Source organism: Podarcis filfolensis (assembly GCF_964270895.1).
Source record: "Podarcis filfolensis genome assembly, chromosome: 14".
NCBI classification, from domain to species: Eukaryota; Metazoa; Chordata; class Lepidosauria; order Squamata; family Lacertidae; genus Podarcis; species Podarcis filfolensis.
The window spans coordinates 34,746,001-34,769,406 of record NC_139616.1 but is presented as its reverse complement, the minus strand read 5'-3'; the positions used below and the strand labels follow the sequence as shown (position 1 = coordinate 34,769,406).

The 23,406-nt window shown below is 46.7% G+C and overlaps 2 protein-coding genes across 8 annotated transcripts in view; one reads left to right on the top strand and one right to left on the bottom strand.

Moving 5' to 3' along the window:
- Positions 1-22,436, bottom strand: part of ANKS3 (ankyrin repeat and sterile alpha motif domain containing 3) — a 28,893-nt gene extending 6,457 nt beyond the window's left edge. For 2 of the 7 annotated variants that reach the window (XR_014541410.1, XM_083585090.1), the window contains exons 1-16: positions 22,332-22,435; positions 20,523-20,706; positions 17,831-18,029; positions 16,591-16,712; positions 13,751-13,832; positions 11,949-12,084; positions 11,444-11,602; positions 10,738-10,866; positions 10,199-10,311; positions 9,356-9,523; positions 8,953-9,077; positions 7,998-8,139; positions 6,858-7,030; positions 5,593-5,678; positions 4,972-5,055; positions 4,704-4,798 (exon numbers count right to left, since the gene is read on the bottom strand). Coding sequence is in view for 4 of the 7 variants with exons in the window: in XM_083585090.1 (XP_083441216.1) it covers positions 4,722-4,798; positions 4,972-5,055; positions 5,593-5,678; positions 6,858-7,030; positions 7,998-8,139; positions 8,953-9,077; positions 9,356-9,523; positions 10,199-10,311; positions 10,738-10,866; positions 11,444-11,602; positions 11,949-12,084; positions 13,751-13,832; positions 16,591-16,712; positions 17,831-18,029; positions 20,523-20,692 (1,965 nt within the window). In the remaining 3 variants the exon portion in view is untranslated. Of the gene's footprint in view, positions 1-1,573; positions 3,885-4,703; positions 4,799-4,971; positions 5,056-5,592; positions 5,713-6,838; positions 7,031-7,997; positions 8,140-8,952; positions 9,078-9,355; positions 9,524-10,198; positions 10,312-10,737; positions 10,867-11,443; positions 11,603-11,948; positions 12,085-13,750; positions 13,833-16,590; positions 16,713-17,830; positions 18,030-20,522; positions 20,707-20,819; positions 22,014-22,331 lie in introns of those variants that run through there. The other 5 variants (XR_014541408.1, XR_014541409.1, XM_083585088.1 and 2 more) reach the window with 5 other exon arrangements.
- Positions 22,437-22,757: 321 nt separating this feature from the next.
- DNAAF8 (dynein axonemal assembly factor 8) overlaps positions 22,758-23,406 on the top strand; it is an 86,625-nt gene continuing 85,976 nt past the window's right edge. The window contains 1 exon segment of the mRNA XM_083584852.1: positions 22,758-22,870. The gene's annotated coding sequence lies outside the window, so the exon portion shown is untranslated.

Here is a 23,406-nt window from a genome sequence, read left to right as displayed (position 1 = left end):
GGTCAAAGGTCACAGGAAGGAATGTGCCAAGAAATAAAGCACATAGAGGGAAGTGTAAGGCCATGGAGGGTTTTGAAGGGAAAAACTTTGAGGGCATAGGAACATGCTCTGATAGGAGGGGCTGAATTGTGCCTTATTGAATTGAAGCTACCGCCCCCTCCCTCTGCAGCACTGGCCTTTCTCTCTGGCTGCAAATAACTTTGAGGGGTGCAGGCGCTACAGTGGCCCCTCCTTCTTCAGGGAAGAATAAGGATTGCTGCACACAGCCAATTCACAATGCCGAGCAACTTGCAGAAGTCATTGCTATGGAAAAGAAACAGCCTGGAAGAAAGCGGGAAGGGGATGTCGGGAGGCTGTACAAATTGAGTTACTTTGGAGGCGGCAAAAAAGATGCCTGTTTTGGAACGGGCAGTGCTACGAAACATTTAAGTCAAGTGTCCCTTTAGTTTTATTGCAGGGGGTGGGGGAATGCAGGAGGTGACCCAGCTCTTGGCATTTTGGAGAATGCTTGCTCTGCAGCAGGAGTAGCAAACCTTTGAGCCCCCAGGTGCTACTAAACTACAGCTCCCATCAGCCCCAGTAAGCAGGGCAGGGGTGATGGGTGTTGTAGTCCAGCAACTTCTGGAGGGCCAAATGAATCCCATCAGTTCTGCGCCTGCTAAGACTAAGTAGGCCACTTCTTTTAAATGTAACACTCAAGGGGAAGGAGTTTCACACAGACAACTGTTCTGCGCATGTTTCCAAAAAGTGCCAATTATTTCCAGCAAAAGGGATGCCCCTTGGGGGCAGGGGGAGGAGAAGGAAGCACAGCGGAGAAGAGCTGGGTGACTTGGACGTCAGGGTTGCGTCAAAGAAGACACAGGCAGGTTCATCTTGCTGTGACCTAATCCCTTCACAGCTGCAGTGGAAGATTTGAAGGATTACAGGTCTGGAGGCTCAAAGGGATTCTAAAGCACAGCTATTCCCCACCACAAGTTTAGCATCTTCTAGAACTTGTTGTAGAAATTTCCTTTTCTCGGCAGGTTCTTCCTTTCTTGGAGGTAAAGGGTACACGATGCACAGCAACTGTAAGTAAGATGGAATAGAGGACTCCAATCCAACACCAGTCCCTTCACTGCAGGCTTCTGTAAACAGAGTTTTTCAAGCTAATAAAACTTTGAACGCCTTCTTCATTACTGAGATACATTCATGTTGGTTGCCATTCTGTGTGACCACCTCCAAAAGCAGTTGTGTCATATGATATTTTTTTTGGGGGGGGGGAATTCTCTAATTCTTGCACAACACCAGAGCAAGCCATTTCAACAGGAAACAGTGTGTAATCTGCATCTGTTACAAGCAGCAGCACAGCTACTCCTACTCTGCTCAGGTAATGTTTGGAGGGGATCATGAGGGATGGATCTGCTTCCTGTGAATTTTACCATGAGGGTCGGGTAGGGCTATAATCCCCTTGCTCCTGCCATTATATGGTGCAGGATTGTAGCTCTTATGAAGCACAATGGAAGGAGGAAGAGAACACGCCTGTAAAGATCTGAATCATATAATCACATACTATGCACAACAACCAAGCAGCAACTCAGACATTAAGAGTAAAATTTATTCACAGATCAGTCAGTGCCTGTTAAATGCTGGTCATCAAATATAACTTTTCTGAGATCTCCCTCTCCGCCCCATTGTTATGACCAGAGATGTACCCAAATGCTGAAACTAAGCCCAGATTAATAAAACACCCCAGAACAGAGAATGGCAACCTCAACAGCCATCAACTCACAACAACGATCTTGCTAAACCACGTCCAATCCTATTCTAGTTAGACACAGACCACCTTGGGTTTTCAAAAGCTCCAGATCTTCTGTTTAAAAAAATGATTTTGCTCCATCGTCACTCAAAACCAGCAGATCAAAAGGAAATTGCCACCACCTCTAGTTCTCACAAGCAATAAACATAATGGTGGAAGTATGCTCTGAGCTGTACCACTTTAGCTTGTTTAGGAATGAATACCCCACCATACAATACAGTCTCCTGCACCTTATAAAGCATGGCAGGAAAAAAGCCTGGGTTAGAAGAGCCATCATCTCCCAACATCTGGTGCACAGAGGAGGAATACTTTCAGCCCCTCGGTGTAGTCTGAAGTTGTACAGCCCAACCATAGGCTTATTTTATTTTTATATAATACCCCCCCATTACATAATTTCAAGGCAACTTCACAATTTTAGCAACACAACATCAAAGGCAATAAAACAAGCAACATTTAAAATCTTTTACTATCTGTGAGAACTAGGCTTAAGATGTGCATCAGAAAAGAAGGCTGTGAAGCAGAGGGGTTTACACCAAAGCAGCCTCCCTTCGCTGAGCCTATCAGCAGTCGCTTAAAGACACCCGCCCCCTCTGTGCGTTAATGGGAAGGTTCCATTTTGCACAACAGATGCAGAACAGCATCCACCAGCCTGCTAAAATGTGCACTTTTTTGGGTAACTGTTTTGCATGTTTCAGGAGTGGAAAAAATGGGACAGCTTTGCTACTGGGTGCAGCCATGCCTGGCTTTGGGATAACTTTTTATCCTGTAGGTTAAACACATGGCCGTGTGATTCATCTGCTAGCTGCTTCAGATTTATGCTCCTGCTGCCCACGCACAAGCCTTGCTTCACTTTATACCTGCATCATGTGAAGACCTAAGAATATTAACACAAGAATTTTCTGAGACAATTATGTGCTTTGTACTTAGGTCTCCGCACAATACAGGTGTGCAGCAAACCAAGGCTTATGCATGAACTCTATGTGATGATGTGCATATCAGAAGCAAGTCAGATAAATGAAAAAGCTTCACCTCTCTCTCTCTCCCACCCCCACCCCCACCCTCCAAAAACCAGACAAGGCCCAGCAAGACACAGTACATGTTATTCAGTAACTCCAGGACTGCCTACATACGTTGCTAGCTGGGCTTGGGGAACCTTCTTGCTCTGAATCCCGGAGCCACTTCACACCATCAGCTAGCCTGGGATAAACATTCCCAAGGTCACATCAAACGCTGGATTTCCATTCTCCAAAGTGGGCATGAGTTCTTGCGCATCCCAGGATAAGCAATCCCTGTAAGTTGTGGTCTTTGGTTGCTGGAACTCACAGATTTTCCCGGCCAAGCCATGAGCACCCCAAGTCAAGACAGCAAGAAGTTTTATAACTTCACGCCTACGGTGAGAGGTGCTATCTCATTGTAAGTTGTTGTGAATAAAGTCACAAGTTCCCTGCTGGAAGAATAAAAGGCTAGAAGAGGCCCAGTGGTTGCTACTACGGAGGCACTTTCATTGAAAAAGTGTGTGTGTGTGTTTGGGTTGCTTTCTTTCTTAAACAATGGGCTTTGATAATGGAACCTCCTACCCACCATTGCAGTGCCAGCTTAGGTAAACATCAGGCCTCCATGCAGCTGGGCAGGACACAGAAGTCCTTGCATCCCCCAAACAGGTAACCTCCCAAGGATAAAACCCTCTAAGCGCGGGGTCTCCTGGCCACCTCCTGCCTCATCTTTCCTTCCATGTGGGCACAGGGAAGGGGACCAATGGAGAGGAACCTGGTTGCCAAAACAGACAGAATATCCAGCAAGAGACGCAGACACAAAATGCCCGCCTTGGAACTTCCAAGCTTGGAGAGAACCCTTTGCTTCCAGCTCTTCCAGCAGGATTTAGGTGCCATGGTCCTTCTTCAGCACAGCAGATCTGGCCTCCCTTCTCTGCAACAGCACACCTGCTTTCCTAGGACAGCCGCTGGCAGCTCTTGCTGCAGATGACCTGTGCCGTTGAGCCATCTCTCTCTCTCTCTCTTGCACTCACTCATGCTTCCTCCTCAGGTAAAACACAGCTTCTGGGTGGAATGTTCACCCGACGTCAGAACCTCTGCAAAAACAATCGCACCCAGGAAACAAAAAAGAGGCAGCAGCATGAGCACTTGTGCTGCATGGACTTTGGCCAGTTGTTCAAAGTGGTGGTGGCAGGAGCAATTTAATTCAAAAGTTGCTCTATCTGCAAACGTTTGCATCCAGAAAACTCAAGAGCCCTGCTGGATTGGAGCAAAGTTCCATCAGGTTTGGCATCCCCTTTCTCCATAATACAAATTATAAACTGGTTGTGTCATGATTTTCTACCTTATTAGGGCTACTGCACTGCCCCACCATCCTCAGTCTGCTCTCAGCCAGCCCCCACTTGCTTAACTCTTTACTGAAAACCAGTCTGGAGGGTGGTATTGCCTGGATGGGGACACAGCTAGGGATATCTCACTCTGTTCCTCATTGTTGGCTCTCTGCTCTTCGCCTTCCACCCATCCAGCCCCAATGGGTGCCAGCCACCACTGCCCAAGTAACCATCATTTTACAAGGGTGATGACACTGCTTTTGCTGGGGCTCGTGTCTGCTACAATTTTAAAGCAGGATCAAAAATTTGTTTTTTTATACTGTGATGGCTCTCAATCAGGCATGAGTTGTGTAGAAAGACTGTCAGTGGGGAGCAACAACTAGGAATCCTGAGGATTTGGGGAGGGGAGGAGAGGAAAGGGGACATTAAGCCAGTATAATGTTTGCCGCGCAGATATGCCTTTACACAACCCTGACCTTGGAGGAGAGCGGACAGAGAGCTTGAAAGCAGAATACCACTTTGCTACCAAGTGCTCTCTCTTCTCAGACAGACATGCATCTCGTTCAACAGCGCTCCACTACGTACCTTCCTCCACTCCTAGGGCTATTTCTGGGGCGGCTTGCCCTTCTCTAGATTCTGCAGGCTCTCGAGATTAAGGTTGACAGAACTAAGAGCCTTCCCTGGGGACACAGAAAAAGCTATAATAAGCACAGGTGCCAAGGGATGGAGATGTTCTTCAACGCAGGGCAGCAGAGAAGGGAAACGGCAAGCCCGTTATTTGACTTGGACTTTACACCCACCAACTGGTGCCAAACAAGGGGAACATGAGCATCTGATGATCTTCAAACCTTACCCATTTCCCCCCAGCACTGCTCCAGAAGAGCCGAGAGCTCAGGCAGACTGAGTACCTTCAAGGAGGACGGCCATCCTTCTGGGCCTAGGGTAAAGAGGCAGAATGGGTACAAAGCATCGGCATATTGTGGGTCAGCACCCATTGGCCAAACATGGAGTGGGGGGGGGAGCAAACACTGGGGGGGGGGGAGGAGGGGAGTCAGGATAATGGATTGAACCAGGGACTGCCAACTTGAAGTGGTGGATTTGGCACTGAACAGTCTTCCAAATTTTTATGTCATCGTGTGGTTGAATACACACACACACACTTTTTACTTGTAAGGAAAAGCAGCAGTCAGCCTCCATGCATTTTTCATATGAAATAGCTGAGACCTGGGGAAGGTGAAAGGGAGATGAAGGAAGACTGGGCTCAAAAATAAGCCTGTCCTCTGAAGCCACTTCCCTTTCTCTCTCTCTCGCACACAGACAGACACAGGGCTGGGGAACCTACAGCCCTACAGATGTTGCTGGGTTGCAACGCTCATCATCCTTGACTGCTGGCCATGCTGGATGGGACTGATGGAGTCCAGAGACACCTGGAGGGCCACCTGTTTCACATCCTGCACTAGAACTGCCCACTTACTGGGTCCCAGCTGCGCTTTCGCTTCCAACAACCGGCCAGCCGGATGCTCTCGGTTCATTCGGGAAGACAGTTCTGCCTGACAGGCCCTACCAGAGAAACGAAAATACTGTCAGCAGGATTCTGTGAAAAGAAATAAAAACCGCACAAAGTAGAGCACAAGAAAGCAGGATAGTGCTGTAGTCTCAAGTGCCACACAAATATCCTAGAGAAGTGGGGTAAACCTTGGTATGCCACCGCCACAAAAATGAGGCATCAGCACTGAGCACCCAAAACAGAACTAAAGAGGAGAGGAGAGTTAGGACAAAGGGAATTTATCCCCCGACCATCTTCCTAACTCCAGGGTCATTTGCACGCTACAGATGCTACTACCTGAAAAGGTGAATTCTGCCGCTTATACAGGTTGTGTAAAAAGGGATACATGTTGGAGAATTCTGCCATTTATTGTTCCACCCAAATCATTTGGGTCTTCTTAGCTGCCAATGAGATGGCAGGAGCAGGAAGGGGATGAAGCCCCTCAGCAAGTAGGTATCCGATTTAGTCATCTCTGCTGTGGCAAATGTCCCACTCACTTTCTCTTTAGGCTTTTGACCGGAATCCTTCTATACTCTTTAGATCAAGGTGTGTATACTTTGAGTTGCGGCCAGCTTGTAGTGTAATTTTGCTGCTTGAAGCAGCATCCATATACTGTCCTTTTCATGCTTTATTCCTCAGGTGAGCACTTCTTGGGGCATAATACTTCATTGATAACAAACACATGTTATAACTCTAAAAGCTCCTAAGCCTCTTGGTGGTGTGTATAGGAGTACATGTGAGTTCTGGATACACATGTGGGTTTGGGCACACAGCTTGAAACAATGCGACTCCTACGATTGCACCAGGCATTGCACCCACACACTTTGATGTAATCACAAACCCCAGGGGCTGGAAACTTGTGTTTATTTTGTAAAGTTTTTAAAAAATGAAAAACAAGATTCTTAACAAGTTGCACTAAAATCATATCCAGTGCTTTTCGCTGGCACTTTTTCAGAATCATGGATGCAACTCCCACATTAGGCAGCTAAGGCTGAGAACAAGAGGGAAGGATGAATTTCCAGACATGAAGCCACAAGCCTTTGGCAGTCACTGTCACCGAGTGCCTGGACTTTTCCCCAATTCAGAATCCTGCAGGTGGCATGCTGGCTTCGCCTTGAGGAGATGAAGGAGCTTACAGAGAAGGGAGTGTAAAGAAATGGCGAGAAAGTTTGACCTTTGTTGGAGGCACTCACTGCATCTGCTCTAGGAGGATTCCAGCATTCCTGGCGATGGCCTGCACCTCTCGGAGTTTGGCCTGAGCACTGCTCCAGACCACATCCCGCTCCATCAAGCAGCTCTCCACCACGGCACGCAGCTCCTGCTCCTGGGACACCTGACCCTTCAGCCCTTCTACCTCCTCGCACCTCTGGAAGGGAACACGGGGAAAGTTGCTAAGAGACAAGGGTCCACATTTGTGAATTCCAAAGGGTTTAAAGAACTCCCACAAAACTCTGGCCAACAACTGTTCCTCTGCTTCACTTTACTATCAAACTGAGTTTGGGTTTGGGGGGTAGTACTAGCTTGCCAAAGGCTTTCCAATCGCACTAGGTTTCAGATCTCTCTCAATATATAATTTTTTATTGAGTTTTTGTTTTTCTACATTTCAGATTAAACATTTTACAAACTTTAAAATATCCAGTGACTTCCTTACGTGGTTCACATTGCATAACATGCTCTCCTGCATGCTTTACTATAACCATTCAAATCAATTTTCCACTTTTACAGTCAAATATTGTTTACTCCTGTTGAATTTATCTTAATGCTGCCAGCGTTTTCAGCTGTGTACAATTATTTTTCATATATTCAATAAATATTTTCCATTCTTCTTTAAATATATGCGTTCTTCTTGCTCTCTTATTCTGTGTGTTAAACCCGCAAGTTCTGCATATTCTAACATCTTAAGCTGCCAATCCTCTTTACAAGGGACCTTGCTCACTTTCCATTTTTGGGCTAACAGAACACGGGCTGCTGTTGTTGCATACATAAATAAACTTTTCTAGCACCTGGGAATTTCTGTCTGGGTTATTCCCAACGAAAGGGACTCTGTTCTTTGGGGGAAGGTAAATTTAAACTTTTTTTAAACTCATTATAAATCATTTCCCAATATTCCTTCACCTTTCTACTTGTCCACCGCATGAAAAAAATAAATTCCTCCCATCAAGTTTCAGGTCTCTTAGCTGTGTGTCTGATGCTGTATCTTTCTCAAGCAACTTCAGACGAACAAGGACATCCTCCAAGACTAGGAAGGGACAAGGGCATTCTCTATGCAGAAACAGGTGAGCTTGGCCAGAGGCAGAAGCTTCTCAATGGGCTTAAGAAGCCGGCTTCCTTACCTTATGGAGCTGAATGGCCAGTTCCTGCATTTCTGCTTCCAGGCGATCAGCATAGGCCAGCTCCAGGGCATCACTGGGAGGCCGGGCGCTGCTATGCCATCGAGCAATGGCAGAGGTCATCTTCCTCTTTGGTCCAAAGAGGCTACAGGGGAGAAAAAGCAGCAAAGGTTTAGCAGCAAAGGTACCGCCTCCCTTTTGCTACTCCCTTCCTTCACTGGGGAAGTCTGCAGGCAAAACAGAACCACCCTGATTTTCCTAGACATGCTGAGACCCAAAGAGAGATCAATGTGAACAATAGATATCCACACATAATGGGAGCTTCAATTAGATCAGTGTTTACTATGCTTTCAAAAAACGCAAAGAAAACCATTCTGAAAACATATGTATATTATGTTTAATTTATTCTGCTTTACTCAAGGCTGGAGATGGGCTATGCTACATTGGGTACTGCAGCCTTTCCCCCAGAAGCAGTGGGAAACATGCTCAGCCCTGAAATTTTGCAAAGCATTGGGCTATACTTTTGAAGCAATATGGACTAGAAACATAAAAAAAGAAAATGAGAAAACTGCAATTCTCAGAAAGCTAGCTTCTGTGCTTGTGCAGTATTGCCACACAACTGTGTACATTCTGCAAAAATATTGCAGATTATACACAACTGACAAGGGCAGCTGTCCAGGTTATGCAGTCTGCACAACATAGAGCAGAAAAAAAAAACATTTCTAAGAGAGAGCATTAAAAATTCTTTGGGAGCTATTCCTATATTGAACTGAGAATAAATAATTGCACAGCAGCCTTGCCAGTTGGGACCCGGGATTCTGCTAACAATGACAGCAAAGTTCTCAGTATCTCTGGTTGGAAGGTACACGTTGTTCCTGGGGTCATTTCCTATGTTCCTGATTATATGACAGCACTTCAAAGCTAAGCCTCCAGCCAGCCAGCAAAGAAAGGGACTCACGTGATGCCAATCTCTTTCAAGTCACTCTCTGTCAAGGTCAGGAAGATGCGAAGGTCGACGTCTTGCTCCTCAAACACTTGCAGGTACTTCAGGCAGCCAATCTGCTCAAGGAAGGTGGCCAGATCCTGCAGCCCAGGCAGCGCACAGAGGACAAAAAAGAGGGAGAAGTTCAGGACTCTTAAACGCTGAGAGACTCTAGCTGCATCACAGCATGTTGTAAGCCAGGCTTCCAGCTTCATCGGGATCTCTGCCCCTCTAGGCCTTTAGCACCACCTTGCCCCCTGCAATTTGACACGGCACCTAATACACAAGGACTGTCTCTGACACCAGCTCCTCTGTCCATCCCTCTGTCCCTCGCCCTGTCCAACCCCAGATGGTTTTCTGACCACCATGCCATGGTTACCTGGGGCCCCGTGTAAGATGGTGCCTCTGTGTGAGAGGGGCTGCTGTGATGGCTGGACACCCGGGATCGGTAAGACCAGTGGCTGTCGCTGTTGCTGCAGCGATTCTTTGCCTTCATGTAGCTCTTGGGGTGCTTTCGAATGGAGAGCTTTGTTTCATGGTCTGAATCCTGGAAAATATAAAGTAGTGGCGTGTTTTGAGAAGAAGGAACACGACGCAGCTCCAAGTCTCAAACGGATGCAAGGACATCATTATCCTTTTGTTCATGATGTGAAGCATCTGTACTCTTACATTCTTATGAAGCAGGAAGAATGGAAGTGAGAGAGGCTCCTCTTACCAAAGCAGAGAAAGCAGAGGCAATGGGGGGAGAAATCCAACACCATGGAAGGACAAATGAATCCTCTTACTCCAGCTTCCCAAGATGCCTGAACAAAAGCCCCTTACCAGCCACCCACAGACAAGGCAGGGGTAGGGAATCTTTCTGAACCCAAGAGCCACATTCCCAAATGGAGAACCTCTTGGGGGCCACATGCCAGTGGTAGGCAGTGCTAGAGCCAAGAAACAGATGCGAATTTAACTTTTGTACAGTTGGCTACAAACTCTTGTACAAACAAAGGAAGAGGAATTATCCTGGTTCAACGACACATTCCAGCCAAGCAAAAACAGAACAAAATTTGAAGATGCGAAGCAGGCATGGTGAGGGGTGTGGTCTGGGGGAGACTCCAGAAAACCAGAAAAGAGAGGTTCCCTAATTTGAGGAGTCAAGGTTTCTTTCTATACACTAGGAGTGGGGAAACTTTGGTCCTCCAGGCTCTTCTAACTTGAATGATAGCAAAAGACTTACCTCGTTGCTTTCCAGAGAGCCCTCGCTGCTGACCCCCACAGCTTTGGCAAGACTTTCGTTGCTGCTGCTGGTCCCGATGGTGGCTAAGTTATTGGTGAAGAGGGAATTCTCTTCTGAAATAGGCAGAAGTCATGAAACAGCAAGTTTCACATTCAGGCCTCATAGATGTTTACTGATGGCAACTTTGTGGATTACCTATTCTAATGCAAAACATACACTACCGCAATAGAAAGTGATTACGTCAGGAAGTCCCCAGAGTTTGCCAGGCTCACCCAACAGCAACATGAAACTGGCTCACTCCTGTGAAATACTCTGCCAATATTCAGCAGGTGCCTTCTTTTTCAACCTTTAAAGGTCTGCTGAAAAGTTGTTTTATTCCCTCACGTTTATGCTGGCAACTAAGAGTACATCTTTCCATAATACAGTAGCTGAATTCTGATTCATTTATTTACACGGTTTTATTGTATGGTTTTATTTAAACGTTTTTTTAAAAAAATGAACAGCAGTATAAAATAAAAATTGTGTTTTAAGAAAGGTACCCCGGCTGCTGCTGCTTTCCACATCATGCTCATTGATGGGAGACGTGACATCTCTGTAGCGGAGATCTCCTCCTTCAAAGGCACTCCCAGCATCATTAAAGGTAACATAGCCTTCTGGAGGGACCTGCTCTGTGTGCAAAAGGGGGGCAGAGGGAGAGAGAGGTGAACAAATGAAAAAAGGAAAGGAAGAGATTTTATTTGTTGATGGGTTAAATGAAGAGGCTTATATTCTCCTCCACCAGCCAAGAAGTTCAGTACTGCCTCTTGCTTTTTCTTCTGCTGGAGCTCATCACGTTACAGCTCTACGGAGGTTTAGAGGCTTGCTTGGAAGTTTTATTTAAAATTAAGCGCTATACAAATTATGTTAAATAAATAAATATAGAATCCAGAGAGCAAGCAGCTGTGTTCAGTATAGGAGCATAGGAAGGTGCCTAATACTGAGTCACATCATTGGTCCATCTTGCTCAGTGTGGTCTACACTGATTGGCAGCAACCCTCCAGGGTTTCAGAGGACGTTCCCAGCCCCGCCTGGAGACACCAGGGTCTGAACCTGGAATCTTCCACATGCAAGGCCAATGCTCTACCAACCAAGCTACAGCACTTCCCTGAAAATGGTGTTCAGGGAAGGAGGGTGATGAAGTAATCAGCCGCGGGACAAGAGGAAGCTACCCATTGAGACAGAGAGAGGAAGCAAGCCTGAACTCACCATAACGAGACGGGCTTTTCACTCCAATTCTGACCGCCGTGATCTTGGCCAGAGCGTGGGGTCCTTCGTGAATACTGGGGCCTTTGGACTTGCGAGCAGGCCTCTGCCTCTGAGGGGCAGAGTAGGATTCGTCCGAGGAGCTGAGATCTTCATACTTTCCTAAGTGTCAAAATGCATCAAGTCAGTGGACGCAGAGTGCATACAGATATTAAATTCCAAGGACAGCATCCAACTAATTAGTTCTGCAGTGCCAAGGAACGTCCACTCCTTCTCCTTCTCCCCTGCCCCATGCTCACTAAATCTGTCATGGGATTTCCCCACTGCTTTGCCACAACCCTCAGCCTTGGTCAATTGGTCCATGGAGGGGGCGGGCGGGAGGGGGAAGCACTGGTCTAGTGAAAAGATGGGAGTCAGTAACTAGAAATGCAGGCAGCAAGCAAGGTTTCTGCCTAAGCAAGCGGAAAGATCCTTTCCATGCGAAACTATAAGGAGACGTGAGAGTCACCTGGGCCCCTGCAGAAGACCTTGGGCACAGGGGCTGTGTGCAGGTCTAACAGCCCCACAATCTTCATGTGCCCATACTTCATGGCCAACATCCGTGCCGTCGCCCCAGTGCTATCACGTACATCCACTCTCACACCCTGTTGGGAGGAAGCAGACATTATTAAATGTTGCCGACAGGAAAGGGGAGGGAGGCTTAAACAGATCCAAGGAGCTGTGTGGTTGAACCCAAGAGTGCACTTTCACATGCTGTGTCCCTGAAGAATCGACCAAAGGATTTGCACCACCAGCAAGGCTCTGCATACCCACCATCACCATCGCATTTGTGCACTAGCCAACCTGGACTCCTTGGGGAGAAAGGGCAGGGCATAAATTCAGTAAGTAATTTAGCTTTGAACATTAAACAGTTTTCAGGGCACAAAGTTAGAAATCTTTGCTTGCGTTTGTGCTATAAAAATGGCACCACTATGTGGTCAATGTATGAATTTCAGGCTTCAAGAGCTCCAGCTGCTCTTTGGACAAGATATGGCTATGAGAAGCACCAGGCTCCATGCCAGTGAGTCGGGCTCCTGATCGCTTTTGAAGCACGAGAGCAGAGGCAAGTGGGATCTGCGACAAAATATTGCAGTGCATTCTCACTACTAAATCCAGGATGTCTGGTGTGTTTTGAAAGATGGACACACATCCTAATGATGGAAAGTCAATGAACTATCTTCAGTCCTGCTTGAAGTTTACTTGCAGGTAGTTACAGAATGTGGAGTGTCCACTTTTGGACGGACATAACAGGCTATAGCATCCTTCCCTCTTCCTTAGATGTCTCTAGTGCAGCATTCCATCAACTATTAAAGGAGAAGGTCTGGGAGAAATGAGGAAGGTGTGTGGGTGGGGGGAGTGTATGACTTCCTAACCCAACACTGAACAAATGAACGCAGCTTATTAAAAACTAGTTTGATAGGCTTAGAAATCAAACACTTGAAAAAGCCTCCATGACAATTAAAAATACTATTTTTTAAAAAAAATGGGTAGACAAGCATGTAGGCATGAGAACCACATAAAAATCCAAAGGTCTACACATGCTCCATATAAAGAAGCCTTTGCTGAAAAGACTTTTGTGTGCTGCAGCTGTTGGGGAGATATGTACAAAAAAGGCTTTATTCTGTACGTTTCACAGCTCTCAAATCCCTTTGGGGAAAGGAAAGAAATGTGATAGATGCAACCCTTCCCTTTCAACCATCTTCACCCCACTTTTATCAACAGAAGAAAGGCCTACATGAACACCCTTGTTTGATTGACCCGACATATTCCCTCCCTCTAATAAGACATGTACAGGATGACTACGAAGAAGGTCTAGATGTGATGCTGAAGGAAAGAGCTGGCATTTCAAGAGGCTGCTACAGAAAGTGCTATTCATGCTGAATGTGAATTAACTGCACAGAGTGATTCAGAGACTGGTTTCAAAAGCATGGTATCTCTCAAGAGGAGGAAAGAAGCGGACAATGTTTCTAATTAAGGCATCCTAAAAGAAATGTTATGCATGAAGGCAGATCAACGGGAGCATCCAGCACGGATCTAGGCGTGGGAACATGCTGAAGAAGCTGCATGGATGTGAAGCTTCTCTGATTTCCCCTCCTGTGGCAATAATCAAGAGCAATCATTGAAAGAAATAGCCTCGAATCAAGATTTAGCTTCCATAATATAGTGGCTTATCAAATTGGCGGTATTTCTGCACACTGGGAAGCACAATTGGTTGCGGGGAAGGGAAACCAAAGGTGCCTTGGACCACCTGAGAAATGAACACTCACTTACATGATTGAGAAGATACTGGACAATGATCTCATGGCCAGATGCAGCTGCTTCCATCAGAGGAGTATATCCATAAAGGGGCTCCCTGGACAACAGAAATATATAGCCCATGAAAGGCTCAAGTCAGAAAACGGGGCAGTCATCAACGCAACGGGGGCATGCTAGTCATCCACAGCTAGAGGCAGCAGGGAGAAAAGTACCAAGGGCAGGCAACCCTAGAGGCATAGATCTTGGGACTCCTTGGTTTTCACACCACATTCCAGGTTGAATAAATAAATAAAGCGACCTTACACAGAATCAGACCACCAGTCCACTGAGCATAGTAATGCTGACCCTGAGAAGCGGTGCTCTTCAAGGGGTTGGGGTTGGCCTTTGCCAATGGCTCTGCTGGCCTCCAGCTAAGGGGCTGAACCTGGGATGTTCCACCTGCAGAGCAGGTTCCATACTACTGAGCCATGGCTCCACCTGTTGGCTGTGTCAGGCTTGTTCTTGAATTGTGCTCTACATATTTTAAGCTCTATCTCCGGGATGGTGAGCCTGTGGCCCTCCAGGTGATGTTGGACTACAAATCCCACCATCCCTGAATGCTAACCTTGCTGGCTGGCCCTGATGGGAGTTTGAAGGGCCACAGGTTCCCCATCTCTGCTGAAAGCTATGGGCTACCAACTGAAGCTCCTGGCCCAATCCAATACCTTGAGAAGCCTTGCCACCCCTCATTCTCTTCTCAAATTGACAGGAAACTTAGGCTGAGTTAATGGTGAGCGGCAAATGTGCCCCTAAGTTGTACCACCTCAAATTGCAGGTGGGGTCTCACATGCTTGAATACATTTCCATTCAAGAAAATGTCTTCCACACAAAATACTAGTGTGTTGAGAAGATGAGTTCTAGCTTGGTTTTCTCTCCGATATGCTGGGCCAGGAGAGCCATAGCTAATATTAAAAACAAAAAATAATCCTTTCGTATATGGAATGCCCGCTATAGTGCTCTCTTAAAACATCAGCTGAAGAGAAAAACTGGGAACGATGCCAATACAGTCTGATGGTTTGTCTTCAAAACTAAATTACCAGTTACTGTGTCAGAAGTATGAACTTTTCCTGCTGGAGTTTCCACCCAATATGCTCCATGGAAGGAAATGGTTCTTTCTGGCAAAACAAACAAGCTGATGGCACTCTGGATTCTGAGACTGTTCCAGGAATATGGATCAAACCCACCTCAGAAAACACATTTTTGGTTATTGAGATGGAAGGAATACTGTAGAGAAAGTAACATGAGATTCATGTCCTAAGAGGAGAAGAAAGAGTCCACTGAGAGCTTTTTTTTAGTAGTCAGGGGGTGGCATTAAAGCCAGAAGAGAAAGTTTGAAAATGAGCCATCAAGGCAATAGGCAAGATAAAGAAGAGAAGAATCTCAGAAGAATGAATTGATAGGTAAGATTTGATAAGGAAAGAGTAAAGAGAACCAAGTACTATTTTTTTTGTAGAAGTGAAAAGGAAAGAATGGAACCCCAACAACAGCATAGCATGCACAGATTCAGTCTTGCCACCAGGTCATCTCACTAGTCCCCGCACAAGTTTGTGAAAATCTGCCCCTTGCAATATATTCTCCACGTCTGCCCATCCCCACAACTAAAAGTTGTTTGTACTTTTACCCTCTTCCAGAAGAAATAGCTATTACAAGCAAAACTGGTGGGATGTAAGATTTTAGATAAATATGTTTACTCTTGTTACTAATTATTTTTAAGAGAGCAGTCAGAAAGTCTCTCCTCGATGCTCCATTTCTCTTACATCAAAAAGAATGGAAAATTAATCATCTGCCTAGAAAGTCTGAAGGCAAGGAGAGCCGACTCGTCAGTTAGCCAGCCTGGGCCAAAATCTGAGCAAGATTTTATCTGAACCTATTTTAACCAATGTATTGCTTTAGGCGTAACTCCTCCTACCAATACATTTACCCCCTTCAATTCATGCACTGTGCTGGGGTTTTTTTGCCCTACCTTCAAAGCAGGCAAAGTTTAGTTCAATTTAACCAAGTCAGGAGCTGTCAACCTTTTTGACAAATGCTTTGCTGATCAACCCCAAAGTACTGTTTTAGTGCCCACCTACAATGCAGCTTCTGTACCAGGGATGACTGGATGGGTGTTACCTCTAGTCTACTGAGCCAGGGAGGTGACAGGAATGTAGAAGAGGAAGGCAGGCCAAACCTAATCTGTGTGCCATAGGCCTTCCAGCTCCTGCCCAAGAGTGTTACAAACATTGGTGATCTGTATTATTTTATCATGCTTTTAATATTCTGTTGGGAGCCTCCCAGAGTGGCTCTGCCAGATGGGCAGGGTATGTATAAATAAATAAAAAAGTATGTATGTGTGTATGTATAAATGTATGTATGTATGTATAAATACTAATACTAATACTAATACTAATACTAATACTAATAATAATAATAATAATAATGTCACATGCACATAAGAATAGGCTGCTGGATCAGGCCAGTGGCCCATCTCATCCTGCATCATGTTCTCACAGTGGCCAACCAGATGCCTACAGGAAGCTCACGAGCAGGAGCTGAGAACAATAAGTTTCCCCTCTTGAGGTTTCCAGCCACTGGTACTCAGAAGCATACTGGAGATGTCCGTCACATACAGCACTCATGGCTTAACTACACACAATCTAGGTGCAAGAGTACAGCAGTGTGACTGCCTATGTTTCCCCCTCTTTTGCATCTATCATGAAAGCATTTTTTCTATGAAAGCTAAGCTACTTCTTCCCCTTAAAATACCGCCAGATATTTGAAACATACAAACAAACAAACAAAAAAGCAGGCCTTTCACAGGCCCATTTCTCTCTTACCTGCAGTTCGCATTTGCTCCATTATCCAATAAGAACTTGACCATTTGCTGATGGCCAGCACTGGTGCAGTGGAAGAGGGCAGTCCAGCCATGGATGTCCTTCATCTCCAACTCGGCACCTTGCTTCAAAGAAATACAGAGGGGCCGTTAAGACAGGGCACCTACTGCCTGTGACACTGAAGCCAGGGTGCATTTCTGTACAAACAAGAGCTCGCAATAATGAACAGAGAGGGAGATCGCTTATTTCAGACAGAAATTTACAATCATGTTACTTTTAGTTTCTTATTTCTACATCACTTTTCTATTATGCTAACAGCATAACCAGGGGAAAAGAGCAGCAACCCATAGAAGGCTCTTCTCACAGCAATTTAATAGCAAACCACTTACAGTCGCAGAGTGTTCCCATTTTATTCTGGGTTATTGCATCAATTTTATTCACTGACTGACTGAATGCATTCAGAAAAATCATTCGAACAGGATCCTGCCCCTGCCCAATTCAGTGTGTGGGGTGAGTGGCAGGTGTGGAGGAGTGACTGGAAACAGCTCTAGCTCTCACACTCCACCAGATCTGACCCGGCTGTGCCAGAAAGGGTGAGACCCGGCTGCCAGAGTCACCTGAAGACGCTGACTCAACTCTGCTCCTGCATATTTGAAAAAAGCTGGGATGGGAAAGAGAGGAGAACAGCAGTGGCAATGGTAGCAACAGGCAGCAGGGCCACCAAAAGTGGTTTTTAAATTAATACCACCACAACCTCAAAGGCAGCAGAGAAAACCTAGATAGGATAAACTTAATGTGCAACCTGATAAAACAGGGGAATATTTGTAAAGTAAGGGCACATTGGAAATACCCGGGGTGGAGGAGAATGGGTATATAAAACATATCACAGTAATGAAAACTTTACCACTGAACCTCACAGGAGTCTTAATGATGAGAAGGCACTCTAATCACCGCTAACTATGAAGCAACAGCCTGTAACTTTGAGTAGACTCGAGACTTTGAAGGATCCTATCATGCTGCTGCACCCTACAGGGGTTATGAAAGAGGACAGGCTTTATCTCACAGCCACTCATGGTGTCTGAGATTGCCACCCTTCTCCTTAGTCCCATAGAACTTAATGGGAGCCACTGACAACCACCCCTGAACAGCCCTGTTTGCACCTTTGGTTCCACCTCTTAGTCATGCGCGATATCTTTAGACTGCACAGTTGGTGCCTTTCGCAGCTCTTGCCAAGTACACCCACCTGAAGGAGGAAGGCAGCAACGCTTTCATTTCCACAGCTAGAAGCCAGCATCAGTGGAGTCTGCCCTTCTGGTGTTGGTACATTCACATTCACGCCAGCCTCTAGCAGTATGCGCACAATGGTGTCATGACCGATGTAAGAGGCATACATTAGTGGGGTCCAGCCGCCGCAATTCCGCTGATTCAGATCTACCTCCCCACTGAAAGGCATGAATCAGATTAGTGCTCCATGGGCAGCTTATCACAGGCAAGTTACATAGTTTTTGAAGGTTTTCCCTAACCTGGCCTGTTTCACTCAAGGAAACAAACAACTTTAGAAGTCTTGCCGATATTCCTGGTAGCAATGTGTGCCCCCACTTTGCCAGTAGCAAGTGAAAAGGTTGACAGCAGCATTCTTCTAAGCATTTTGGTCACACCATTTGCAGGTGGCACATTTGCACCACTTTTAACAGCCATGGCTTCCCCCAAAGAATCCTGGGAACTTTGCTTTAAGGGTGATGGGAATTATAGCTTTGTGAGGGGGACTGAACTACAGTTCCCAGGATTCTTGGGGGAAGTTGTGGCCGCTAAAATGGAATAACTGTGCTTTAACTGTAGGGCGCGTATGTGATCAACTACTACCTTGCTTCAATGCTTTCTGGTAGCCTTTAGCCACCCTCATGTTTCACAAAATTATTTTGAATTGCACGTAGTGACAAAAGCCTGGTGTGTATGTGCAACAAAATGAGGTGGTAGAATGGACTTTTTTTTAGGCTGAAGGTGGGGTGGTATTTTGGAATAATCCCCCATGGATAAAAATCACATGCTGAACTAAAAAGTAGCTCATTGCGGGGAAAAGGTTATAATTCAGACTGCTCCCTGCTGTGCTCATTTTCTGCAGAGAAGGGCTGTAGCAGAATGCCTCGGATCCCATCTCTGGCATCTCCAGGAACGGCTGGAGAAATAGAGCTGAGTGTCATCAGCATACTGCTGACAACATACTCCGAACCTCCAGATAACCCCAGCCAGTGGTTTCATGCAGATGTTAAACAAAGTGGGAGATAGGATTGAGCCCTGCGGAACCTCACATTGAAGGTTCCACGGGGCTGAAAAGCATTCCCCAAGCAACACCCTGTGGGGATGACCATCTAAGTAGGACTGGAACTACCACAAAGTGGTGCCACCCACCCCTAGTTCGGACAGCCACTCCAGAAGGATACCATGGTCAATGGTATCGAAAGCCTCTGAGAGGTCGAGAAGAATTAACAGGGACATGTTTCCCTTGTCTCTCTCTTGACAGATGTCATCATACAGGACAACCAAAGCAGTTTCTGTGCCAAAACCGGGCCTAAAACCTGATTGAAATGGATCCAGAAAATCAGTTTCTTCCAAAAGCGTCTGGATCTGGTCTGCAATCACTTGCTCCAGAACCTTGCTCAGAAAAGGGAGATTAGCAACTGGCTGGTAGTTAGTTAGGTTTTCCGAATCCAGGGACAGTTTCTTAAGGAGTGTTTACCACTGTTTCCTTCAAACAGGTAAGGACCACCCCCTCTCGTAAAGAGGCATTGATCACCTCCCTGGCCCAGCCAGCTGTTCCCTCCCTGCTGGTTTTCATCAGCCAAGAGGGGCAAGGGTCTAGAGTACAAGTGGTCGCCCTGACTGATCCGAGCACCTTGTCCACATCATCAGGCCTTACCAACTGAAACTCATCCAACACAACAGGACTAGACTGTGCTCTGGACACCCCATGAGATTCATCTGCTATAACAGCAAAGTCTTGGTGAATGCAAGTAATCTTATCCTCAAGATGCTTTGCAAACAAGTCACAGCGAGCTACTGTTGGTTCTATCACCTCCTTTGGGCCAGCCTGTAAAAGGCTCCGTAAAACCCAGAAAAGCTCTACTGGATGACGTAATGAGGCTGCAATGGAGGCAGCAAAGTATGGCTTCTTTGCTGCCTTCGCTGCCATTAGGTAGGCTCGATAAGGAGCCCTTACCAGTGTTTGGTTGCATTCATTCGGATCTTTCCTCCACTTGCGTTCAAGTAGTCTTCCAGCTTGTTTCCTTGCCCTAACCTCTGGAGTATGCCAGGGGGACAAATGGGCATCACAAAGTGGGAGAGGGCACTCAGGGGTGATTGTGTCAATAGCCCAAGCCATTTGGGTGTTCCAGGGGTCAGCCAGGGCTTCGACAGGAGTGCCAGTCATATCAGCTGGAAAACCTCCCAGAGCTGTTTGGAATCCCACTGGATCCATCAGCCTCTGAGGGCGGACCTTCTTAATAGGTCCCCCGCCTCTGCAAAGGGGAAAAGCTGCTGACAGTTTAAATCTCAACAGGAAGTGATCTGACCACGACAAAGGACTGATATCAATGTCCCCCACCTTCAAATCACTCTCTTCCTGCCCAGTCAAGAAAACAAGATCCAGAGTTTTGCCTGCCATGTGCTTTGAGCCGGTGACATGTTGGGACAGCCTCATGGTTGTCATTGCGACCATGAAATCCTGAGCCGCCCCAGAGCCAGCTGCCTTGGCATGGATGTTGAAGTCTCCCAGAACCAGCAGTCTGGGAGTCCTCAACACTGTCTCCGAGACCAGCTCTGTCAGGGAGACTGCTGGGCAGCGAGGCGGGCGGTAAAGTAGCAGAATCCCTAATCTGTCCTGATTGCCCAATGCCAGGAACACAGTATTATTCCCTCCCCAAACCTCTCCTCCTTACCGTTGAATATTCTCCTTTACCACCTCATACTGGCCGATTGAGGCTGCTGTGTGAAGGTCCAGTGGAACATCTAACTCTTGGCGACAGACCATCTGACCTGCTCCATGCCACATGGATAGGCTGAGATTCAGCAGATCCGACTCGCTGGCTTCATCACTCAGCTCTGACATTGTGTCTTGGTGGGCTGAAAGACAAGCACCATCAGTTCTTCACTTTCACTACCTTGCTCAAAGGGTTTTTAATCATCCTGGGGTATGATCTGAAAGCTCCTGAAGTTGGGACCCTGGTGTACCCTACCTTAAGTTCAATGGGTGAAAAGGCAGTATACAAATAAACAAAATAAGGAAATCTCCTGTCTTTGTGCATTCTTCACAGGATTAGAGAACTATCTTCACTTACGAATGTCTAAATACCAATGTGCTGTTAAAGGCACAAAAGCAGAACGGATCCAATCACAAGACTCAAGGAAAACACATACAACCATGCACTGCAATTACTGGGAAACCTAGTCTTTTTGAAATGTCCTTGATAGGTTGACTGTTTTGCAGGTGAGACCTATTCACAGTGAAGGGAACCTAGAAGGTAACAAATGACCGCTCTGATACTTGGTTCAATTTGCTTTTTGTTCTTGAATGACAAAGAACTATACAGGCCATGAAACCTCATGCCTTAAACACTGGAAATCCCACACAGACAGACGAAAGGGTCCTTGATAACGTACCAGCTATCACCCACACTTTCAACTTTATCCTCAAATCTGTAAGATTCTCATTTTAATTTCACAATTTTCACAAAGACATCAATTTTATACCCATTATGTGGTACGTTTTATGTTATTAAAACAGTAAAATAAGTTGCCTTGATGTGGCTTAGTTGTTGTATTAAGCACTTTGTAATCCACTCCAGGGACAACACATAGTACAGAACTGTAAATGCATATAAATAAATATTTCAGTCCCCCACCCCTCAGAGAGCTCTATTTTATTTTTGGGGAAAATGTTACATCTCTGAGCTGGAAACCCTCTAACAAGCTGGTTTTCTATGTGCAAGGAGTTCTTGTGTACAGAGCAGCACACAGCAAGAACAAGAAGACCAGGAACAAAACAATTCCCTGCACCCAAAAGATGAGCAAGAAGACCAGGCTATAACTGTTCTCTCTAGCAGAGTAATTCCTATGAGCCAGAATTCCTATGGCCGTTATTCTGTACGGAGGGCCAAACTGTGAAAACTAGAGCCAAAACCTACCTAACTCCCTGCAAGCGGAAAGCAAACATGTGAGTGCAAGAAAGATAGGGCCCAAACCTCCCTCCCGGGACACTAGCTCTGTTTGTGCAGTCATCTTTGCTTTGCTCTGGTTGCTGTTCTTTTGTGTGGAGGAGCCCTCAGCCACGAGGCACCTCTGCCCTTGCAGTCTGCAGCCCAAGCATAAGGCGCGAAGGGCATTCTGCGCTGAGGGTGATGCCTCCAGGGCACAGCTGGGGGAATCTGTGTGCCCACCCCCAACCACTGGACTCCAACTCCCATCAGCCCCAGCCAGCAGGGCCAAAGGCCAAGGTTGATGGGAGTTGGAGTCCTGAGGTACCTGGGACGCTCACAGGGTCTTCCCCCCCCAGCCCGCAGCTCAGAGGCGCGCCTCACGCCTATGCCTCCAGGGTGCCCAGAGAACCAAGGCCCGGCCAGTGTACTGGGCTCCACCTACTGAGGCAACGAGCACGCCAAAGGCCTCCTGCGCCCACAACCTCCTACGAGGCCCGCCTTCCAGCCCGCCTAACACAACTTCCGCCTCCTCTGCTACCGTACAAGCCTCACCTGCTTCACCTCAGGTCGCCTCAGCCGCCCTCCCGGAAATGCCCGACAATGACGTCGCGGGCAGAGCGTCAGGACTGCCGGAAGGCCCCGCTCTCCCTCTTCTTCTCTGCACCACGTGATCATCACCCGCCTCCTGCTGGAAGCGGTGAGGTTGCTCAGCCAGCCAATGAAAAGCTAAGACTGTCGCGCTCCCCACCCGCAATACTCCTTCGCCCCGCCTTCCGAACGGATCAACCAATACAGGAATAGGTCCTGGCAGGGCAAAGAAAACGGAAAAAGCAGCGAGCGGAACGGAAAGGAATGATAGGAATGAGCTTGACACCGCTGTCTGTGTTTTCTCCATATTCTTATTGCATATTTTTTGTTGCGATAAGTTTCTAAGAGAGGCAGTAATGGCTAAGCCCCAAAAATGTTAGTTTATATTAGCCTGTCAGGACTCCAGAAATGGGCGGGGAATCAGGGGCGGGGCGAACAACCGGGAAGCGCACGCCATTTGAATAGAGACGGCGGGCAGAAGGGACGTTCATGACAGCTCTCGGGTAGGTCGCTTGCTAGGGACTGAGATACAATGAAAGGCGGTGGGGAAATGTCTTGGTGGTTTGTCCGCAACCGGTGTGCGGGGCAGGGAAGTCGCCGGGTAGGTCGCGAGCGAAGATCGGCGTCCGGTTGCTATGGAAACGGAAAAAGCGGTACCCGCCGCCCTGCGGGGCGTGGCCAAGCGATGCAACGTCGCCATGGTTACCAGCCTCCATCTTGCCTCTCCACCAATCCCATGCTTAGTTTTCCTGCTGTCAGCTTCATCGCGCGCTCGTCAAACTTTCCATTTTTAAATTGAAAATATAAAATTATACAAATATTAAGGAGATAAATCCGCAGTCCTGTTAAGAAGAAATCCTCCTTGATATCAGTGGGACTTACTCCCAGGTAAGGCTGCAGTCCTAAACCCACTTCCTTGGGAGTAAGCCCCGCAGAATTCACTGTGACATACTTCTGTGTAGACATGGTTAGGACTGCAAATATGTGCAAATATTTTTCAGGAGGTAAAAAGTAGAAAAGGAAAATATATGTCACTCTG